The following is a 23,117-nucleotide window of genomic DNA, read 5'->3' as shown; positions in this document are numbered from 1 at the left end:
GACCCTGTCATTTAGGATTCATCTCATATGTTGCATAACCTGATTAAAACGAAATCGGAATTAAATAAAATTGATACTATTGATGTTGTAATGTTTTGGAATTATTTGTAAAAATAAATCTGAAAGCGAAGAAATTAGTTCCATTGTCAATAAAGGTTGAAAATACTATTTCAATAACCACTAATGACATTTCCAAATCATTCCAAATATTTTATGAATCTTTACATACCAATGATTTTTACTTATCTTTCTTCTGAGGGAATCCCACAGTTTCCTCTCTAAACATAAAACTAGAGGAACCTGAATGTGACATCACTTTGCAAGAACTATTAGCATAATAACATGATAAAGACCCTAGATTCTGTAAAAACTACAGTCTCATATCACTTTTATTGCATTATTAATCTGTTGTTCCTTTCCTATTAAACCTGACTAATCCAGTTTTGTCAAAGACATACTGCTGCTGATAATGGGAGGATGTTTTAAAATATTATTAATAAAAACGGCAATGGCTGCATTGTTACTTGATGCCGAAATAGCCTTTGATCAAATTAATTGGCAGTGTATATTTATAGCCATTAAATAGTTTGGAATTGATCCTATCCTAAATGTATTTAATTTATGAAGCTATTATCAATTTACATTATATCTAATCCTAGGGAGAATGTCTTTGTTAATGGTTGATTTCCCCTTGTATTGATTGAAATAGAGAAACTAGTAAAGGCTGTCCCATTTCACCTCTACTATTTTTAGATGATACCCTAATATATCAGCATTTCTTCATGGCATGAAATAAATAATACTATGATGTTTGACTTTACATGTCTAATCTAAAACGTCTTATCTAGAAGCAATTCGATTAAATTCCAGGGTAGCCAGATTCAAATTAAATGTTACTGAAACATTACAATCTGTATGTAATCAACATATGTTCTCTGATTCTAATTTTGTATGGTGCCCTCCAAAGATCAAATATCTTTTTATCTGGGTTTCTCTAATATGAAGATGACAATTAAATATAACATTTTATCTTTAAAATTTAAAACACAGAATGTTATGTCTTCCTTGGTAGGGACGACTTTGTTACAATATATTTTTATTGGTGGCACAATGTACCATTTGTGAACATTGACCAAGTATCTGCCGATTGATATGACTCTTGACCCTTTATTGAAGGTATTTATGCCCTGTTTATTTTTTGTCTTAAAACATCAATAATAACCTTAAAATGCAGACCTGCTCCTTCCTCTCCATCGCCCCATCCCTGACATTAGTTCTACATAGCGATCTGTGTTCTGCGTCACCCCATACATCTAAGTATCATCTATAAGAATCGCAAGTATGTGCCTCCAGGTTAAGGGTATCATAATAGAGGTCAATATCAAGTGACACTGTGCACAGGAAATATACTACTGCACGTGTTCAGAAACCAATATTAAAATAGGCAGAAAGTGTTATGCAGAAGTAATTCAAGGCAGATGCTGATCGTCTGACTTTTGTGTATGACTTTAGAGCCTCCAACATCATATTCTAACTATTAGTGATAAAATACTTCCTAAGACCAGTCCTGTAAGTGCTGGCTTTCAGTATCCAGTAACTGAATAGTAGTGAAGTGTTATTTAGTGGTAAATGGAGGGTTAATTTTTTCCCCAGTTCATGATAAGATTTTGACAAGCTAACAATAGAGCCAAGGCAATGAACTTTCCAATAGCTTTGTCTGGTTTAGGTGGTGGGAGTAGGCGAAGGATGCGAGTCTCCAATGTAATACATACCGCTCTGCCCGAGGCCTGAGCAATTGTCACAGGTATTTCTTCACAGTAAGAATGGAAGAACAGGACCAAATCATGTGAGGAATAAAAAAAGCTTCAGGTACACTGCATTGCGGGCTGGGTAATGAGTATTGTGGCCAGATGTTAATTCTCTGGGGAGTAAAGTAGGCCCTGTTAATTATGTTAAAGTGAAATAATTTAAATTCACATTACGTGATTTCTTAGATGAAGACGTCAACCCCATCTCATCCATTCTGAGGCATGTAGAGGCTTGGTTAAATCAAATTCCCACTGTGTGAAGTTTATTTAGCAAAACATGGAGGTGTTGGATAAAAGCTCTTTGCTGCCATTTTAAGAGATATCGGGCATCGACCATTGTATGCAAAGTCTATACCACTGCAGGAGTAGATGATTCTGCATCTTGTACATGCCATAACTCCAGAAAAGCTTGATTTTTTTTTAATGTGAGGAATTGACCAATTGGCACATTGTAGTCACCCATGAGCATCTGAAATTGCAGTAAGAGACTATCAGAGAAGAACGTGCCAACCATACATACACAGTCATGGTGGGGAGGAAATTACACTATTAAAATTATGATTGTACCTTATATTGTATATGTTGTCTCAATGTTAACCTTTAAAATTCTGAACTGTTATTTAAACAGACTGATACCATTTTCTCCAGATTGTATGGAAGAAGAAAACTCCAAGGATTGCTATAATCAAATTATTAAAACAAAAAACGAAGCAGTAGGATTCCCCAATTTAAAATTAGAGTATTCTTTTATCAGAGGACAGTCATGTGATTTGATGTATAATTTAATATTAACCCTATAGCTCATTAGATTACCTTTAAATGATCACTATTTATTAATTTCTATTTAATGATTTCGTTTTTAAATATATTATCCATATGTATAATAGTGAAGATATTTCAAAGTTTCCAAATTTACAATATTCTCTCTTTTTGTTAATTAGAATCCTATTTGTTAATTTCCCACTTCAATAATGTTTTATACATTTTTTAATTTGGAATAACATAAGGACTAAAGTAACCCCTGCCATATAATATAAGACAATTGCAAGTCACCAAAGGATTCCATGACCAAATAGAGGAATCAGGCCAAAGTTCATCCTGTTTCCTCTATTAGTCCTCAACAGTAAATTAAATGTAATCGATTCTGGCTACTTTTTTCTAATTTCCTATCTTCACACACATTCTTCACACTACTACATTCTTATACTAGTTTTCTTCTTCTTATCCTCTTCTATCTTTTTGTTTACTCTCTTTCTTTTCCTCTAACTGCCTCACTCTCTTTCTTCCTGTCTTTTCCATTCTAAAACATATTCTTATAGTATTGAATGTTTAAACATGTATAACATATAAAAGCATATCATTGTAACCTTATTTCCCTAACTGTTATCTTGTTCCCTTATTTCATAAAACGTACAAAACTAAAAGAAAAAAGAACAAAGCGGTGAAACCATGCCTACAAACGAAACACAGTCACATAGCCCTGGTGCTGACAACTCTCCACTGACAAATAGTGTATTAGGGAATAGAATGTGTGCTCCTGTGCACAAATCTCTGCGGGTCTGGGGACCTAGTTACTTGAAATATCTAGCAAAACACTTCACACTTCTCTGTAGTCTGTGGTCATTCCATAGCAATCTGGCAAATGGTAGAAGCTCAAGAGCAAACAAAAACAGAAAAGAAGCCAAGCTTGAGGGGTGCATCTTATTGAACGAATTGGAAGGACTAAGCTAACAGGTAGACTTCAAATGCTTCATGAAAGAACTGAAAACACAGCTTGAGCATTTCTCTATTACTGGCAACAAGACATGAATTGTCGGACAATACAGTTGGAAGACTCACACCAACCTTTTTTAAAACTCCAGAAATATACAAGCATTCTGGCGACCAAGACATCTCGGCATACTTGACAGACCGAACTACATAGCCTGCTCCCTATCAATGAATTACTGCAATGACTGAAGCAACTACATTGATACACAAAGCACTATACGAAATGTCTCAATTACAATAAATGTATGAAACTTGTACAAAAGTAAAATGATTAGCATGTTAAAAGAATAAGAACATTAATTCACTGCAAACTAAGGAACTTCCACCATCATTTATATTATTTCTTTATTTTTGTGATGTTTAGCACAAAAACACACAATAGCGTTGATTTTCACTTATTTAACAAAATACATTTATAGCAATCTACAAATTGTTCAGTTTGAAAACATGTGCATACCATTTTATTAAAGACAATATTTTACATGTAGAATTCTTATTTAAAAAGTTTTGTTTTAGTCATATATTTCTTTTTTTGCTAAAGCATGACCTAATGAGGAAATAAGTGCCCCCGTTTAGCAAGTATGAAAAATGAGAACTCCAAAAAGATGCAATTTATTAATTAAACTATTGATCACTCTCAATTAAGGTTCTGCATGTAAAGAAAGATTATTTATTTATTTATTTTTTACAAAAGATCCCTTATCAAAAACATGCAGATATTTGAGTGCTTTGTTTTTTCATGTTTTAATATCAGAATTATATTACAACAGAACTGGACAGGCATTGGTAAAAACATTAGATTTTGGCACTTGAAGTATAAAAGAATGCACATAGTCAATATGTAAAGTAGAGGTCAACAGCATTATTAACATGATCTAGAAACTTCACCAAGAAAATAAAAACAGTGTAGAAAATAAATCAATACTGTACGTGAATCAATGCAGCAAGTATTCAAATACTGGATAGCAATGGTCAGTATAATTATATCCCACTGGCTAAGTTAATGACTCAGAAGAAATAAGGTAAACAAGTTGTTTACAAAAAACAACAAATTGCCAGAGGGGGCATATATCATATTCCATCCATTGACATCATGATCAATGCCATACATGTGTATGGCAACAGAGAACTACACGTATCCTTTCTTTTATGAACGATACTGTACTACAGCATATACCCTGTAAAAGCTACCTCAGTCTATACTAAGGTAAAACCAAATGTTTTACCACACAACATCTCCATGTTGCATCTATTTACAATTTCTAGAAAATCATTAGCGTTCATACCATGGACGAAAAGATGAAATTGCTTGTGAAAATCCATTCGCCGTTAATCAAAATGCAAATACTCACAGGATTAAGGCTATTGACTACATAGCTTCCAATTCTTATGGAGAGTTTTCTTTTCATGGGGGCATCCAACTACCAACAAAATTTGTATCAGGTCTTCATATCTATTAGTGGAAAATGTCATGTGGAGCATTTGATTTTTGCTATCGTTTGCCAAGGTTGAAGAGCATGGTATTTGTAGCACATGCACAACTCAATATGTTGTCTTCGCTCACTGGAAGAACCTTGCATAAATTTTCCATTAATTCCAACTTATGCTGTCTGAGATGTAGACACAGTTGGCACACCATCGGTTTCACAGCAAGTCAAAGCCATAGAAATAGTACATGACTGCAAATGACATCTCTTCCACCAGTAATGCTTTATAAATGCACTGATTTTACAGTTTCGATGTAGTTTACACTGATAATAGCATTGTGATCACGGTAAATGTACAGTACTAAGTATGAGATGTGCAGGCCTAAAAATGTGTTTGTAAGTAGGAGAGACAGTGCTTTCCTTCAGGATGATAAACGAAATAGGGCACCTGCCTATGATAGAACAAACAATGAGACCAACGTTAGTTATGTAACCTCAATGTTTTGCAAATGTAATGATGAATGTTGATGAACTATTTTATGGTGAAATGGAATGGAACCATTTGGAAACATCAAAAGGTGTTTGTAAAGTTTTTGGAACCAGGTGGATCTATTTTTTTTATTTCAAAAGACCATGTCAAAAACATCATGTTTATACGTTCACCTACAAAAAAGCAGCTCCATTGTGTCAAATCACTTGTACGAAACTAACTGTGAAAAATTTAAGAAGCATACCTCACTAATAAACAACTATTCCGTTCTTAGTGAATCACACCAAGGTGGAGGTGTTACAGGTCACAGTCAGATTGGTTAACATAATCTGCAAAGTCTCTGCAGATTTGCAAAGTGACGGAATAGCTAAAACAAAGAAACGCTGTAAATTCAGAATGGTGTAATCTATGCAAAAGTAGCCATTACTGTCATCCTTTTTAAACATATGCAATATTAATCAAATAAGGTGAACACCAATCTGACAAAGTAATTAGTTTGTGGATTTCAAGAGATGTGCAATATGTTTCATGTTAAATTAGCACCTTTTTGCTTTTAGGTGTTGGTGCAAGACCTGATTGTATCAACATTACATCAATAGTTGTTTCACCTACAAAATATTCCTGTGGTTTTATGAAATCAAATATCTCGAACCAGCAAAATCAAAACTGTTGGCACATTCAAGAAATAAAGTGTCTGCATTCCAGAGCAGTGTTTCAATTGCTATCAGTCAGAGATTTCTCAGATTGACATACACTTTGAATGTTTTGCACATTTCTCCAGATTGTCTAGGATCTTGCCTTGTGCTTTTCTTTCCTGCAAGATTTGAAATCCAAAAGCTCATGCATGCCACATCAGCAATGTCCAAGCGTTGTTTGGCTGATTGCTCATAATTTGGCACATCAAGAAAAGTTTAAGCTCAAAGCCAAAAAGAGCACAAGCATCATCAACATACCCAATCTTCACTTCAGGTTATGACATCTGGAACAGATTTCATTCTTTGTATGCTCTTGTTGGGGAGCTGCCTTTGTAGAAGATATTGCGGGTGTTTTCTGGGCTATTCCCTCTTTCTGGAATTAAGATTATATTTGCCTTCCGTCTTAGAGTGGAGTCACGGCTAGAGGCAATTGATACAGTCTCAGAGCCAATTTCACTTCCTTCAACAGGTGTGACCCTAATTGTGGTAATTCCATGTGCATGCTGATCCATATTATCTATGTTGCTTCTGTTTCTCTCAATGGAACCAAAGGCATCTTTTAGAGATTCACAGCTTTCAGAGTCTCTATTGAGATCATTAAGCTCATAAGCCTGGCGAAGGGCACTTTTTTCAAGTGATTTCCATTTCCATGATCCACTCCCTTCACCTTCTTGTGGCATCTGAATGATTGGTCTATTGTTTTCTGGGTGGGCTTCCACCCTGACAATGCTTGTTGGTTCATGCTCTGTAAGGGCCTTGTATCTAATGGAACCAGTGCAGCTGACTGTACTCCCTTCGGAATTCTTAGGATTACCCTGGAGCATTCCTTGCTGCTTTGACATGGCTATGACTTGCATGATTCGTGGTTGGCTGTTGCTTCTACATGCCACACTCTTCTCAGCTACTTTTAACCACTTGGACCTGGCAGAACTTGTTTTAGGGGATGTGTTTATTGCTTCATGGGTTTCTTCTGGAATATGCACCAGCTGTGAAGATCCAGGGCGAGACTGAATAGACACTCGAGGTCCACCAATAATACCACTGCTATTGCATCCAGGCATACTACCAGGCTGGAGTTTAAGGTAGGGGTTGCTTTGGCAGTGGTGCTCGCCATTCATACCCACTCTGACAGGTTCAGAGCTAGACCGCATGTCCATAACTCGCTGTGGGGACAGGCCAGCTTCAGTCTCTATTACTTGAAGCGACAACTTTCTGCTTTCATTCTTACTCTTCCACTGTGACAGGAGCTGCTTTGATCTGGCAGAATCCATAGAGGCGTGAATAGATGCATTTCTCCTTGCTGTCTCCTCCACTGCTGTTGAAGTGTGTACTCTTGGGAGGGTATTGCTAAAGGTCACCATATTCTCTTTTCCCATTGGACTCCTGGGTGTTATTATCTCCACATCAGCACTTGCTCTTTTGATATTTGTTAGTGAACCAGTCTCTCTATGATTTCTATGCAAAACAGTTTCAGAAGGATGGGTTGAAAGACCGTCACTGATACTGCTATTTTTTCCTGGTAAAGTCCGATTGGTCTCTTGGCTGAGGTCTGTTAACGATCGTAATGGTTCTCTTTGTTGGGGAGGTTGAGGCACATTATCTTCACTTGGCTGAAAGTTTCCAACTGCATAAAGACCCTATTCAAAAAACAAGGTAAAACTTAAATAAAGAACAAAATATTTTTCAAATCATTTGCCAAGTTATATAAGGTTATGTCATTAACACATTTCAGTTGAATACAGTGTGAAGAGGAATCCCATTTATATTATAATAATTCACACCCTTAGTGAAGGCGAAGGAAGTTACCAGCGTTTTCAATATTGGTCACAAATACATATATAGATAAATGAAACATCCCTGTCCCTAGAGTGTATTAGAGGCAGTGTGAGGTGCATGAGAGTCAGAGGACTTATGGCTTTAATTCCAAGTAGGTTAGAAAAGGAGGGGGTATTTACCACATCAAATAAATATCATAAGTCCTAGGTGAGATGTTTGACAGGTTCATTAAAGTCCACCTGGTGCACGTTTTTCTCTGAAAATGAGGAATATTAGGCGGAATCAGTATTTATTCAAACACATTTGGCATGGTTGTCCTTGTTTGTGAGCCTTCGACATATTTTAACAGGATGCGCTTTCTGAAAACTGTCATGTGAAAGACGTGGGAGTATATTAATTTAAAACTCATAACTTTGATCCCTGTGCAAACTCAACTGTGTGCAGTGATCACAATTAACCCAAAACTAAGTATGAGGGCAATAGAAATCTGGCAAGTCGAAAAGGGAGCGAGTAAACCAAGAACTAGCAATACTAGCTCTCAAACAGAAGTTTTAAAGCCAAAAACAGAATTTTTGAGAACACATTTAATATAGGAGAAGAATCAATAATTGAAATATAACTGTATTTTTACTTTTCTATCCCATAATTTGGTGTACTATGTAGATTAATATGACCTCTCCTTTGCATATTTCTACGTGTTTTTCTTTCTTAACATTGCGTTCGGTTGTTCTTGGTGAACTGGGAATGTGTTAAAGGAACGGAGGTGGATTTTACAACACAGTTTGCAATCCAACTAGCTCCCAAATTAAATTTGAAAATGCAACTAGAATAAATTCCTTTGTATAGCATCAAAATACAAAATTAATTGGACTTACTACATTTTTGCATTATACAGATTTATAGGTGTTTTTTCATGTTCATAATTGTTCGGAAATTGGTTTCTCAGCAACTTACACAGGTTTGGGTGGTATCATATAAAACTTTTCGAGCAATGGATCCTTACTGGTCTTGTTGTGGTTGTTGTGTAGCTGCACAATCTAAGATACATTTTTGGGGTAGGTGCACCATCTCAGATACGATTTTTTTAAAGATAATTTTATTGCTTTCGTTACATGTATTAAATGATAAAAGTCAATATTGTCCAACAACATTCATAGCAATTCTAGTGAAATACATAAACTCAAGCATGCATACAATTTGGTTTAAAGGATTAGAGTTCCTATTACCCCACTAGGAAATAGACTAAGTTGGACAGATTACCACATAATCACTTTGTACTATCAGCAACCGAACCCTCACCTATTTCATTCTACATGCTAACTTCCAACTGAACAGCCTGTAATCTCATGCACATATTTTTCAGCCATCATGCACATGTTCATATTGTTCTTCCACTCCTGTATAGTTGGAGGGTCAATCTCTCCCCATTTTCTGGCTATATCCCTCCCTGCCACCATAAAGCCTATATCATAAAATTGTTTTGGAATGTAAGTGTTATCATCACTCAATATGCCTAACAATTCTCTTCTGGAGTGAGTCCTGAGTTTCATATTTTCACACTTACATTTGGTAACCTCGTTCCAATATTGAATAACTTTAGAACATTTCCAGATAAAATGGTAAAAAGTACCTGGCGGACTACAATCTCTCAAATATTTTCCGTAATGAACTCCACCAAAAACTTTATTTGTTTTCTTGTATAGCATACCTTATTTAGTATCTTTAGATGTACCAATCAGAATCCAGATCTTATTGTCACTGTTTGGGGTGTCAGCAGAGACGGCTGACTCCAGAACAACGAGTTCCGGAGTCTCACAAGCCAAACAACAACTTAGCCTTAACCATGCATGTGCATGGTTAAGGCTAAGTCGGTCTAGTGTTTGGGATGGGTGGGGAGAGAGGAGTGAAGCACAAGTAAGAGGTGTTTGGTTATTTTTTAGGGGGTGCTAGGGGCTCAGGGTAGTTTTTAGGAGGTGCGGGTTCGGGGTAGTTTTTAGGGGGTGGGGGGTTTTGGGTCGATTATTTGTGGTGAGGAATTCATCTTAGTTTTTAGGGGGAGGGATGGGTATGGGATAGTTTTTATGGGGTGGTGGGGTTTGGGGTAGTTTTAAGGGGTTCAAGTTAGTTTTTAGGGGGTGGGCGGGTACCGCATAGTTTTTAAGGGGGGAGGAATTTGGGTTAGGCTTTAGGGGATGGGAGGGATTCGGGTTAGTTTTCAGGTGAGTGAGTTAATTTTTAGTGGGTGGGGTAGTTTTAAGGGGGTGGGAGAGGTTAGGGTTAGTTTTTAGGGGTTGGGAGGGATTAGGGTTAGTTTTTAGGTGGTGGGAGGGGTATGAGAGTTTTTAGGGGTGGTGGGGTTTGCGGTAGTTTTAAGAAGTTCGGGTTAGTTTTTAGGGGGTGGGGCACGGGGTAGTTTTTAGGGGGTTCGGGTTGGTTTTTACAGGATTCCGTTTACCATGCATTCTTTTACCATGAAAATTTGTGGCAAGTTATGCATGGTAAAAAAAAGGGTGTTTAAGATACTGTCATTGTAACAACTGCATTGTTAAGGTAGTCGTTGTTGAGGAAGTCGTTGTTCCACCATACAACCCTCCGCAATCACGGAGGAGCGTCGACCCACTGGCTCAGAGAAATAAAATGGTAATTCAATATAATTTTATTTTTAAGCCGCTGGCTCATGCAGGGTATGCAGGGAGGGGGGGGCTGAGGCATGGGAGGGGGGTAGAGCTAGTGCACTCCCTAAGTGCTGATGTGTGTTCGGCCGGCTGGCTCAGGATGACCAAAACTCACATGCACACTTGCTTTTTGCTAACCTGGCTGTATCGAACAGCTGAGTTAGAGAAACCTAACAGCATCTCCAGCACAGGGATTGAAGAGGGAGTCTTTGACTAGACTGCAGTGTCTGCTGGGACAAGGAAGTACGTTTATAACTTTTTAAAAATGTTTTAATATTCTTGTTCATATTATGTCCCCCCCTCCCACACTTCGCCCCATGACCCCTGCCCCCCACCCCTCCACTTTGTGTATGTGGCGGCCATCAGTGAGTGTCAGCATGTGTCATCCCAAATTGTGTGATTAATATGACCCATGTCTTTTTCCCTCTATGACCACATTTTTGCCAGTGTGACAGGGTTATTGTTAATTGTTAAAGTCCTATAAATTTAGTTTATTGCCTTTTTGGTATCTGATAGGGTAGGACATTACACTCTGTGGGGGATTTAGCTGCTATATTTTCCATTTTTTTCTAGTGCTCTGTTACTGAATGCTTCATTTGTACGTAATTGTTTTTTGCATGGTTTTGAGTAGCTGAGATCTCGGAAAGAAGCTGACGTGGATGAGATTTTTTTATGGAAAGTTTTGTCCAGAATCATTAAATGGTGCCACCGTTATTAACAAACAAAAAAATAAATGTCCAATGGAAACATGGTCCAAACTATAACTCCCTTTGGCAATTTTTAAAGTTTTCAGTGCAATCTAGCACTTACAAGATCAAGGTGCCAATTGCGGGCATCTCGTCATGCCAGACCGGGTCAAAGTCAAAAGTTATTGCCGACCACAATGGAGCACGGGTCAGATACAAGCAGTGGATTGGGCCCGCTCTTGGTTTGCCTTCGGACTTAGAAGATTTCTTGAAGAAAAGTCATGGAGAAGGTACAGTTCACAGGAAAAGGCAGATAGCTGTGTCTGAGGAACCATCGTCAGGTTGCCGCTCGATGAAGTCTTGATGAAGTTGTCAATGATACTGTGAAAAGCCCGCAGTGGGGAAGAGTTGGATTTCAAAGTTGAGGAGGTCAACATAGTTGATGGAATTGAGTCGTCATCGAGCCCAGTGAGGATTTTAACCTTTGAGCATTCACAACTTTTTGGAAGTCGAAAACCTCCAGCAGATGAAGCTGCAGAATTTAGCCAAAGAGGGCTCCATGAGGCCAGTTACCATTGCTGTAGAGTCCCCATGACAGGCTTTGCTGCTGTGAAGAAGAACATAACAGGAGCTGCTGCAAAGTCAGGCTGACATTCCTTGCACGTTGGATGGATTGCCTGGCAGGTAAGTCCCGGTCTTTTGTCAAATTCGGTTCTCCAGGCACTTTTTCGTAAAATATTTCTGAGTCCCAGGTCTTAAGGTTAGACAGGAGCAGAAACTCTACCACTATGTCCAAGGGTCCATTACCTGTGGGGCAACATTTGGGGGGTTTGGACTCACTCTAGCAGAGGCCAGGTGCAGTGTTCAAGGTCTCTGGTGCATGTTATGCCCATGTAGCTCACACAGGAGGCCAGCCAACTAGCCTTTGGAGTCACTTATGAGGGTTCTAGGTTCAAGGAGTTGAGCCACCTCTCCTTCAAGAAGCATGGCAGGTCTTCAAGCAACTAGGCACTACTGGCAGCAGCAAGGAAGTCCTCTAGGCCCAGGCAGTCCTTCTGAAGTCTTCCACAGGTCCAGGAGTGTACTGAAGAGTGGTTCTGTGGCTCAATTATGTATACCTGGTGCCAGCAATTCGTGAGGGATTCCCTATGCTACCTCTACATCTGGTTCTGGAAAGTTCTTCCATCCCCAAGCCAAGGCTCCAAGAGGCTGGGTTAACAAAAGACTAGCGTCTGTTTCCTATGTATGTGTTGGGGCAAGCCCTTTGAAGTGTAAGTGGGGCAGGGAGCAGCTCTGCTGTCAGGCGCCCTGCAAGGATGACCCATCATGCCAACAGCTAGTCCCCTTTTCTTTCACTGTCTGGGAGGAATACACAAAGCCCAACGGCAGAGCCATTCACAGCTATGTGATCCAGGAAACTGACAGAAGGCACACATGGTTAGAACAAGAAAATGTCAAGTTTCTAAAAGTTGCATTTTCAGAACTGTGAGTTAAAATCCGACTTTACCATTAAAAAGGATTTTCAATTACAATTCATTTGAGTCTAAACAAGATATTTTGACAATCCCCTAATCAAAAGTTATTACTTATTAAATGTAATAAACCAACCCAAAGTTATCTAATGGCAGCAATAGGCCTACCAATAGTGAAAAAGAAATCTTGGGAGTTTCTCACTACCATACATGTAAAACTTAAACTCCTCCTTTTTAAATACAATGCATCCTTCCCTATAGGCTTTTTCCACCTCACATCTATATCTACGCCTCCCCATTCACCTCTCAACCTCTCTATATTTCTCTGCCTCGATTATTTTTCTGTCACATGCTTCTCTCTTTCAGCTCACCTCATCTACCTCACACCTCGGTCTTTCCTTCTCTCTCTACCTATCTATGTACCTACTTTCAAAACTCTTTACCCCACATCTGCAAACAGCACCCACTCTTTCAAATTCACCCCTTGCCACCCGTCTCTCTCTCCCTGTCTCCCATGACCTCATCTCCTACTTCACTTACCTCTGTGCTAACCTCTACACCTCTATCACACTTTCTCTGCATCTCTTTGCACTACTCTGTTTATCTCATCCTTTCTTATATACCAACCATTCTAGTTGGGAAGCAAACATTGGAATATGTGTCAAGCTTCAATTATCTGGGCATTACCCTCGACACTAAACTGACATGGAAGTCACATATGCTTAGATGCAAGTAAACTCTGGTCCAAAATTCCATGGCAATTGTGAAAAAACATCACAAAAGGTCATCTAAAGCAGTGTTGCCGGCCTTATTCGTTTACAACTGCAGGGAACAAACAGCAACCCTCTATGGAGCAGAACTTTGGGGCATTAATAACCAAATCAAGCTCACTGTGGAAGAGAATACATTAATAAAGATGTTATTGTAGCTTCCGGTACGTACACCCATGATTCCTATAATCCAAGACTTAAAACTCAGACGCATTGAGCCACAAGATATATTAAGACCTTTGCTACTTTGGGTTCGTCTGTTGACTATACAAGAGCTAAAACATTATAAAGAAGGGCTAACTTAGATACGGGGGCTTGATCATAATGTAACACTGTCTAGGCTCTGACATTTGTGCAGTTGATTCTACAAATTAGGTTTGAGCAGTTTTTGGGACGATCCCCAATCCTTGTCCCAGCATTAAAAAAAAATCATGAAAAATTCGTATTGGATGTATATCCAGGATAGCATTCATCACAGTTCAAATGGGGGAAGGTTGACCATGCAGTTCTTAACTTTAAATCGGTCCCTCTGTTTGAGGTTTATATGGATGAAATAAAACTCAGGCTTGCAAAGTCCTATATAAGAAGTTTTGCTTTGATGTATTACCGAGTAAATACATCCAATATATCCAAGTGGATGTGCAAACATATAATTTAAAAAGAAAAAGCCATTTGCACCTTATTCTCACTAAATGCAGTAGTAAAAGGATCCCCACATATTATTATTCTGCCCAGTTTAAATAATTCCCCGGAAAAAAATGGATCAAACCAATCTGCATTAATATTGGTGACAGTCAGAAGCATTACGTATTTTAAAAACAGAAATATCACAGATTATTCTTTTCAGCCTGAGTAGATATCTATTTGCTACAAATGTAATATGCATGAGAAATTTTAAATCATTAGTGACTAGTTTCATTATTGATTTTAGCACTGCATACTATGTATATAATCCCCTGTTTATGTTTATTATGTATTTGATATTGATAATGTGACTGATGCATTAGCACTTTAACATCTATATGACTGAGAATGGACTTTATTGTCTATAAATAGAACGGGCACTTGGCTCGCATTGCACAGAAGTAACGCCCTCCAAAAAGTAGAAAAAAAATTAATGCATTTGCACTTTACTCATTTTAGGGTTATTCCCTTATATACATTTTATTATCCTACTTATCAGTGCACTTTATAGTGCTGTTTTTAAAACATGAACTTTGTATTCAGATTGATGTTAACAAATTTAAAAACAAATGTCAGGTAATAACCCTTTAACCACCATTTTCAGGTTTAGACTATTATATTGCACTAAATATCCGATATGCAGGAAATGTTGAAACTTGTATCTTCTTATGGTTTTTTAAATCAAATAAAGATTGAATTGGCATTGATTGATACAAACCATTCTTCTTTCTCCCTCCCTTTATTTTTCTTTCTGATTAGATCACATTTTCATCTTTACATTATATATAGCTCTAGCTTACCTACATCACCTGTAACTCTTCTACTCTCCTTCCCTGCTTCTCCTCTCTAGCAGGACCATCCTCTTTACTTCTCTGCCCTTTTCCTATCTTTTGCATCCTACTATTTCTCTTACTCAACATAGCTAGAGGTAATTGCTTAGTTTGAAAAGTGTACATGTATAAAGTAGGAGAGAATGTAAACAGCACGGAAGGGGATTAATGATTCGTTGATCACATTTGACCTAATGGAATGAAGAAATGTGTGGAACATTGTTTTACTTTTTACTGTTCCAGGGAAAATCTCCACTCATGGAGGGGTATGTGTGATTACAAACATCCACCCATTAAAACTACAAATACAAGCACTATGTGCATGTGGTTTATTTTCATATTATTTACTGGTCCACTACACTTTCACTAAGACACCCATACCATGTCTTTCCTACAACAGGAAAACAGTATTTTTGCATAATGAATTGTTCTTAATATATTGTTGTTGCAAGTCAAGAAATCTAGATCCAAATGCAAACAATGTCTTAAGCAGGCCTTGTTAAAGCATTCTTGTGGTTTCATAAGACCGGAGGATGCTTGAGTTTTCAGCTATTTTTTGTGCAACCCTTGTTCTGAAAATATAGTATTTAAAAGTTGTTCTGAACAGGGGAAAACAAAATATGTCTTATTTGGGCACTTCTTTTTATTTGCCAGAATCTTAGGTAGTACAGTAGATACAGCCAGGAAACAAACAACAGACTGGCTTGATGGGATGCATCACTACTTTCTCTGGAATAACCACCCTAGTGAAGAACTCCATTAAGCAAAACGGGGAAATCATGACAGGCTTACAACAATTTAAAGAACCACCCATGGTTGCACTAAACCGCAATAGGAACATCCGAGATAGCCTCATAAAATCGAACACCACACTGAATAGTCATGTCCCCACCCTAACTACTATGTTAAGTTTAGCACCAGTGAGAGGCCACTACAAGTGTGGATATTGCTCTACCTGTGAAAGCACAATAGAAGGAGATGAATCCACCTACAGAAACATCAAGATCAGACACACAGAATTTACTAATTCTAATTCCATGAATGTTGTTTACTGTGTGAACTTCCCATGTGAAAAAGCTTACATCAGGAAAACTAAACAAGAGATAAGCAAACACATTGTCCAACACAAATTGTGCATTTTTTGCAAAACCTTGAATGCACCTATGGTTCAACATTACATTGAGAAAAACCACCTACGGACAGATTTAAATGGACAGTACTGAGGCATGTCAAAGCCACTAATGGGGACCCCCTACTGCTACAATTAGAAGCACAATGATACTATGTATGCATACGACTGAATATGGTGATAGTGAACTATCAGAGATGGGCAATTTCTGAGCACAATAGCACCAAAGTCCATACACAAGCAATATTAAAATGGGGGATACCATAAGCTCTTCACAATGCAACAAGAGTCAATAAGTACATACTCTGCTCAACATATGTATTCAGTGCACTCAATAATTGTAAAAAACTTTTAAATGAAAATGATGCAAATACCTGTAAAAAAAACATTGTGACAACCAAAAATGTTTCTGTAACAACATGTAAAAACCTGCATGTTCTTTAATCATGTGTCCAGCATTCGTATGTAATATGTTGACTGACTGTTGTAAATGCAGCACATCAGAGGCGTAACTAGAGCCAAATTTCGGGGGAGGAGGAGGCTAAGAAGACATTGGGGGGGTGGCTGCATCTTTAAGCAACATGCAGAGTGGAGCGGCAAGGGCTCTTAGAAGGGGTGAAACAACAGCAAAACCTCATTACCATGCAAATGGTCTTTTAACCCTTTCACTGCGGGGTGTTTTCTCCCCGCTGTGCGGAGGGGAGGAGGGCCGCGCGCTGCACCGCTGTGCTTGTGACGAGCTCAGCTCGTCATGAGGCACAGTGGAGCTGCACTCATGATGAGCTGAGTTCGTCACAGCCACACCTGTTTTTGGAACGTTCAGCACAGCGGGGAAATTGTCCCTGCGTGCGCAGGGTCCAACGGCCGTGACGAGCTCAGCTCGTATTGAGTGCAGCTCCACTGTGCCTCATGACGAGCTGAGCTCGTCACAAGCACTAAAGGGGTTAAAGACCTGTGAAGTGCTCGGGTGCGGCTGTGTGTGCGCCCGGGAAGCGCCTCATCCCGGGCTGCTACACCCGACGGGGGGGGGGGGGGCTGAGGCCCTTTGAGTCCAATGGGTGTTGCGTGTCTGCAGCACATACACAAGCAAGCCATACCACGAAGGCTCACTGTATTACAACACCGAAAATGCACTGGGCAGAACACTACCATCAGATGATGAAATTCCGTCTTGACTCTAATTTATTTCTACAATGACTAGTTTTTTACTGTTACATACAGCTTTAAACCCTGATGGTTCCCGCTCCGTTTGCTGCACCAATATGCAAAGAAGGCCCCGGGACTGCAAAACAGGACAGGAAACATGGTAGACTATACTTCCCATCTACCCGATGAGGCTATGACCTCATTTCCGGCGGCGTGTACCTAAAAGTCTTTGCACTCAGATGCATCCGACCCGCACAGGACCGGCCACAGTATGAGAAAAGCATTCTCTTGAAGCTAACACAAGACTAACAAGGCACATCATTCCAAACCCCATGCCACATTTTAGCACTTAATTAAACCAGGGAGTATAAAGACACTGACACGGCCTCCTCACTTTATTTCTGTATTTCCAGCAAGGGGAGCAGCATTTGTAAGCAGCCCTGTGTGCAGCTATCTTTACGAGCCCCACAAACAGAGGAATACTAATCACTTGTGATTAATAATGCTCCGTCAATAAGTTGCGTGAATAAACAACTTATGTACAACACAATATGTGCCTCTGATCTTTGAATTGCAGCATTCTAAAACCCTTTTAATCTTATCGTACACCCTTAGAGATCTTAAAATATCCTAACAGCCGAGGATTCCAAACAGGACTTATCTACCCAAAGGAGGACATAAGCCTCCTTGAAACAAGTAAGATTTTTTTATCCCCAGCTGACAGAATTGCTACATAGGAACCAAAGCCCAATCTTAACCATACGCCCACCTTCTTCTTCTCCCCTCCCCAAATAGAGGCCATCGTATGCGGAGCACCCTTTCCGCCTTTCAAATCATCACCAGGATCCCCAAAGGGCGATACCACAATACACCTTCATATGGTAGGTGCCTGTTTTAGGGCCCCGAAAAGTAACAAGTATGACAATGTAATTCCATTTGTAAAGATGACATACAATTTCTGTTTTGTGTTTTATGTGTAGTGTCCTGCACAATAAAGCATAAATCCCCGAGGAAGACCTTTACTAACTAAATATCAGGCCCAAAAGGAAGGTGGAAACAAGTTGGCGTAATACGTGTGTTAGGAGAGCAGACACACCCACAAAAGGCCAACAATAGCCTCAAGACAGAAAGTGAGATGATTCATATCTCCAACATTATTGAATAATGATGGAATAGAGAGCTCCAACCATGCAGGTTCTCATGGTATTTTAGGACTATACACTAAGAGGACAACAGTGTATTTCTTGAGAGACAATAATATATGTTGAACACTTATCTCTGTTAAAAGAGTATCATGTGAATATACATGTTGAACACTGATTTTCATTTTTTTCTTAAGCAATATGTGAATTTTTCAGTGTATGTATTGAAAAGTCATGTCATTCGTTTGCCTGTTTTATTCTCTTCAAGTCAATTTCTCCTTAATGTCATTAAGTTGTGTTAGGATATTGTAAAAACATGTTCGGGACGGATTACAGGTCCACAAGAAGAAAAACATATTTGTCTAATATCATTTTGTGCAATGATTAGGTCACATGTTTATCAGTATTTCTTGATTCAAATGCTTGTCATGTAAGTCTATAAAGATATGGAAGTGTCAGGGTATAAAATAATAATTATTCAAGTAATTACCAAAGGTCTTTGTTAAGCAAAGGCACTGAATAATTATGCACCCTATACAACAATTTCACTAATTTGTGGTATAGGGAGCAACACTTTGTATATCAACTAATGGCATTTTCTTACCTTATAAAAGCAAGTAGAGAGAGACCACCTTGTTCTGCCCAAGAGAAAAGGGTACTCTTAGCAAGTGAAGCAAAATATCCCACGGGAAAGAAATAACAATCCCACCTTAACCATTAATGGGTTAGAGTTTGTCTATTTCCTAACAGCACCCGCACTATAATTATAAATAGGGCTCCCGGTTTTATGATATTTATTTTTTTGCCATTTCAGTCTGTATTTTCCGTATTTTTTTTTGGGGCATTTTTTCTGTATTTAACCACATATATTTTTGCCACACGCAAAAGAGGACGCTACAGCAAGTATATTTCCACATTTATTTAAATTGAAAACCCAGCAAAAATAAAATTCCTTTCTACACTTGAATTTGAAGGCATTAGTAAACTTAGTGCTGCACTACTTCTATAATATACAAGAAATGCATGGCATTTGTTAGTATCACAGTATTAATTGATCCAACTTTCGAGTGCCATGCTATATATATTAGCTGCAATTCCCACAGTAAAAACGTCTGCATTTTTCATAGTAATTTTTTTTAATTTTTCCTAAGTAAAGTGTCTTGATTTGTTTTGATCCTATTAAAATCTTTGTATCCAACTCACTTCAGTTCCAAAAATGGAGCTTCATTTGTGCTTTCCTAACTGCGGATATATTTTGAAATATTTTTGTTGTTAATTCGCATTTATTGAAATCCTATCTGTTACCAAAAACTGACATCTTGCAGCATATCCTTTCACTCTCCATGTACCCCAGCAATATATTCACATATTTCTTATTACAAAATCCTCTCCCCTTATAGTCAGAGAAAGCAAACACATTTTTCCATGTTAAAAGAATAAGCAGAAATGTGTGGGAAGACATAGACTGCCTCTTGCCCTCTGTGTTTGAATGAGCAGCAATTGTGACTAGTTAAAAAAGCAAAGGCACCTTTGTTGCTCATTCACCTTCTGAACACCAGCATGGCAATTTTGGGGGTGTTGCAGCGCCTACCACACCCCTACTTCCAAGCCCTCAATTTCCATTGAACTACAAATGTAGTTCAACATTCTGGGGACTGTCCTTTGCAAAATGGGTGTGCACATGTGCAGTTGTTGCAGTATAAACTCATGACTACAAGGACCATGATGCAACAGAGTAGCTAGGATGTGATGCAATGTTCAAATATGACATAAGCGCCTTATGATCTTTGCCTCTAGTGAGAAGTCTGTGTGTCACATGTAGCCTGGCAGTGTGTCTATGCAGAAAACAGGCTGAAGGTATGCCATTGTATGTTATCAGCAGGCTGGCAGTGTGCCTAGACACCAGATGCAGTCTTTACAACAAGACTACAAGTACCAGAATGCTCTAGTACAACGAGAACACCCCCATGGACATTTTGTCTTCTTGCCTTTGGTCAGCAGCCCGTCCCTGGCAGTCCATTGTTGGAGGGTGAGGCGTGAACCCGCAGCTCCTGTGTAAACAGCTCCTGGAACCCCCGCACCAGGGCCTGGTAGCAGCAGGCACAATGGGCTGGTGTCAGCTTTCTCAAGGCCCGTGCTTTGTTCAGTGTTTATCAGAGCACCTGGGGAGCTTAGCTGCGATAAGCCCCTGGAGTTAAAAAGTTCTTGGGGCCAGCTCACACTTCTCTTCATAACTACTCGGGATGCAACAACCCCTCCCCGACCTCGTACAGGCTGTGGCATGCCCATTGTAATTCTGACTGCAGATGATTATCACATTTAGAATGACAATGGGCCGTCTGCCTTTAACATAACATGCACTGCAAGTGAGTGTCTTTGAGGCGAGTGAGTCACTTGACGCCAGTAGATTGTAGCAGAGGAGCTTAACGTGCGCCCGAGGTGTGCTTCCTCACTGCTGATTAGCACATGCCAGAAGGTGACCTCATCCATGCACAGTTAATAGTATTTTTCAGTTTCTAAATATAACACACAATGGAAAAATAGTTTTGCATCTGTATTTATGTGTATAAATCCGTAAAAACTGAAAACCGGGAGCCCTAATTATAAACAACACATAACACGAATATTAAAACAACTTACTGAAAAATTCACTGAAAATTTTTAGCATTTAAAAAAACATAATTTTTTTAAATATTATCATCAACAGATTATTTCTCAATTCAATCAAAACATTTTCTATGCCTCTATTTAACACATTTCATCACAGTAGTATCAATCATATATAGGACACAAGTCACAATACGAACTAACATAAAAAAGAGAGAAAGAAAGCTTTCGAAAATATACTCAAGACAGTATTTCTATATTTCTCTGTAGTCGTTTCCAATATATGGATCCTTATTTCTTTTCAATTGGGTATACCTCGGATATCCCTCTTTTAATTGCCCGACCTCAGTAAAAGTTCGAACGTTGGGTCTGCAGTATTCCTGACTCTTTATTTTCTTGAAATATGTAGAGACAGGACTACAAACTTTGTTATTCTCCCCAAATTGCTGACTTAGTTATCTTTCAGGAGGCAAGGGGTATAGAATCCTCCTTTTTCGCGTCACTCTCTTTACATGCAGCGGTTCTCCTCAAGGTACGTCCTTCTATTCAGTACCACTCTACCAATAAGCCTATTAGTGCCTGTATCACGTTTATGGTCACATGACTGGGTGTAGCAGACAGTTGCCCATTGTGTATTCCTCCTAGGCATCAACAAACAATAGGAAGCTTAAGTGTGCTTGGATGGGCCATCTCTTGCAGGATGGGAGGGGGAGCTGGGTACAGCCCCACTTATACATGCAAAGGCTGTGTGCGGCATCCACACCAAGGGCAGCATACCTCCTGTAGTCAGTCTGGAGCTAGGACAGGGAAGGTGCTCACTTCAAGGTAGTCTGGCTGATGAGGAGTGCTACCCCGAAACCGGTTCCAGGATGCTTGTTTCCGGTCCAGGGAGGACCTGGGCTGGCAGTTCGGGCTGGACTGTTCCCATGAGTCACATGGTCAAGACTGATTTGCATATGGCTGGGTCTAAACTGGGCTGGCTAAGTGAGCTAAAGAACAGTGACGGGTTCAACCATGATCTGTTACTGGATTTGAGTGTCTGCAAAGTTTCAGCAATCCGTTCATCAACACCTTGTGTTTGCAGGGAAGGTAGGATGCCTGAGGACTTCAAAGGGAAACTGATAGAGGCTTCTCCTCCACTGCAAATGCACACTTGGGGATACGTTCTGGTCCTCAGACACCACCACTTCAGTACACTTCTAGACCTGTGGATACTCTGCCAGGAGGAAAGACTGCTGTGCTGCTACAAGGACTACCTCCCTGCTGGACAGCTGCTCTAAAAGAACCGCTGTCCCACTATGCTGACCTGCTACCTACAGCCCTCTTGCCTGGAGAGAAAATTGACCCGCAACTTTATCTTGAACCCAGGACCCCAGAATGACTCAAAGGGCTGGTCTGCTGGCCTCCTGGCACGAGCCTCAGGGACATACAAGGCTCCCCAACCAGCTCCTGGACTCAAATGAAGCAAATTCTAATTTCTAATTTCTAATTTAAAATACTTGTAGAGCGCAGCGTACACCTTGCGGTTTCTTGGCGCTGGGGGGATCGGCAACTGAGATGAAGAGGGACCAGGGAGAGATGAAAAAAAAAAAAAAAATATATTGAGGGAGTTTTTAAGTGGGGAAAGCCTGACTAAAAAGAAACGTTTTTAGTTCTCTGCGAAAAGGGAGATACTGAGTAGCAGAGCGGAGGTGGTCAGGAAGTGAGTTCCAGAAGGTTGGGGCTAGGGTGGAGAAATTAGCCCCGCCCCACTTTTTGCGAGTGAAGCGAGGGATCTGGAGGAGGGACCTGGAGGAAGACCGAAGTTCTCTTGCAGGTACATAGGACTTGATTAGTGAGGAGATGAAGGCAGGGGCAGAGCCCTGACGGGCCTGGAAAACCATGCACCCGATCTTGAATAGAGCCCGTTCCTTTATGGGGAGCCAGTGGAGCTCCCTGAGAAGGGGGGTGGAATGGTGATATCGAGGGAGGCCGTACACAAGCCGGGCCGCTTGATTCTGAACGGTCTGG

The 23,117-nt window shown here is 39.5% G+C and overlaps 1 protein-coding gene across 1 annotated transcript in view; it reads right to left on the bottom strand.

Annotated features, from left to right (window-relative positions):
• Positions 1 to 3,909: 3,909 nt before the first annotated feature.
• Positions 3,910 to 23,117, bottom strand: part of PLPPR4 (phospholipid phosphatase related 4) — a 300,445-nt gene continuing 281,237 nt past the window's right edge. The window contains exon 7 of the mRNA XM_078644269.1: positions 3,910 to 7,827. Within this exon, the coding sequence (XP_078500395.1) occupies positions 6,487 to 7,827 (1,341 nt within the window). The 3' untranslated portion in view covers positions 3,910 to 6,486. The remainder of the gene's footprint in view (positions 7,828 to 23,117) is intronic.

This window comes from Lissotriton helveticus, chromosome 1_1 (genome assembly GCF_964261635.1).
Source record: "Lissotriton helveticus chromosome 1_1, aLisHel1.1, whole genome shotgun sequence".
Lineage (NCBI taxonomy): Eukaryota > Metazoa > Chordata > Amphibia > Caudata > Salamandridae > Lissotriton > Lissotriton helveticus.
The sequence above is the reverse complement of the archived record's forward strand: the minus strand, read 5'-3'. Positions and strand labels throughout refer to the sequence as shown.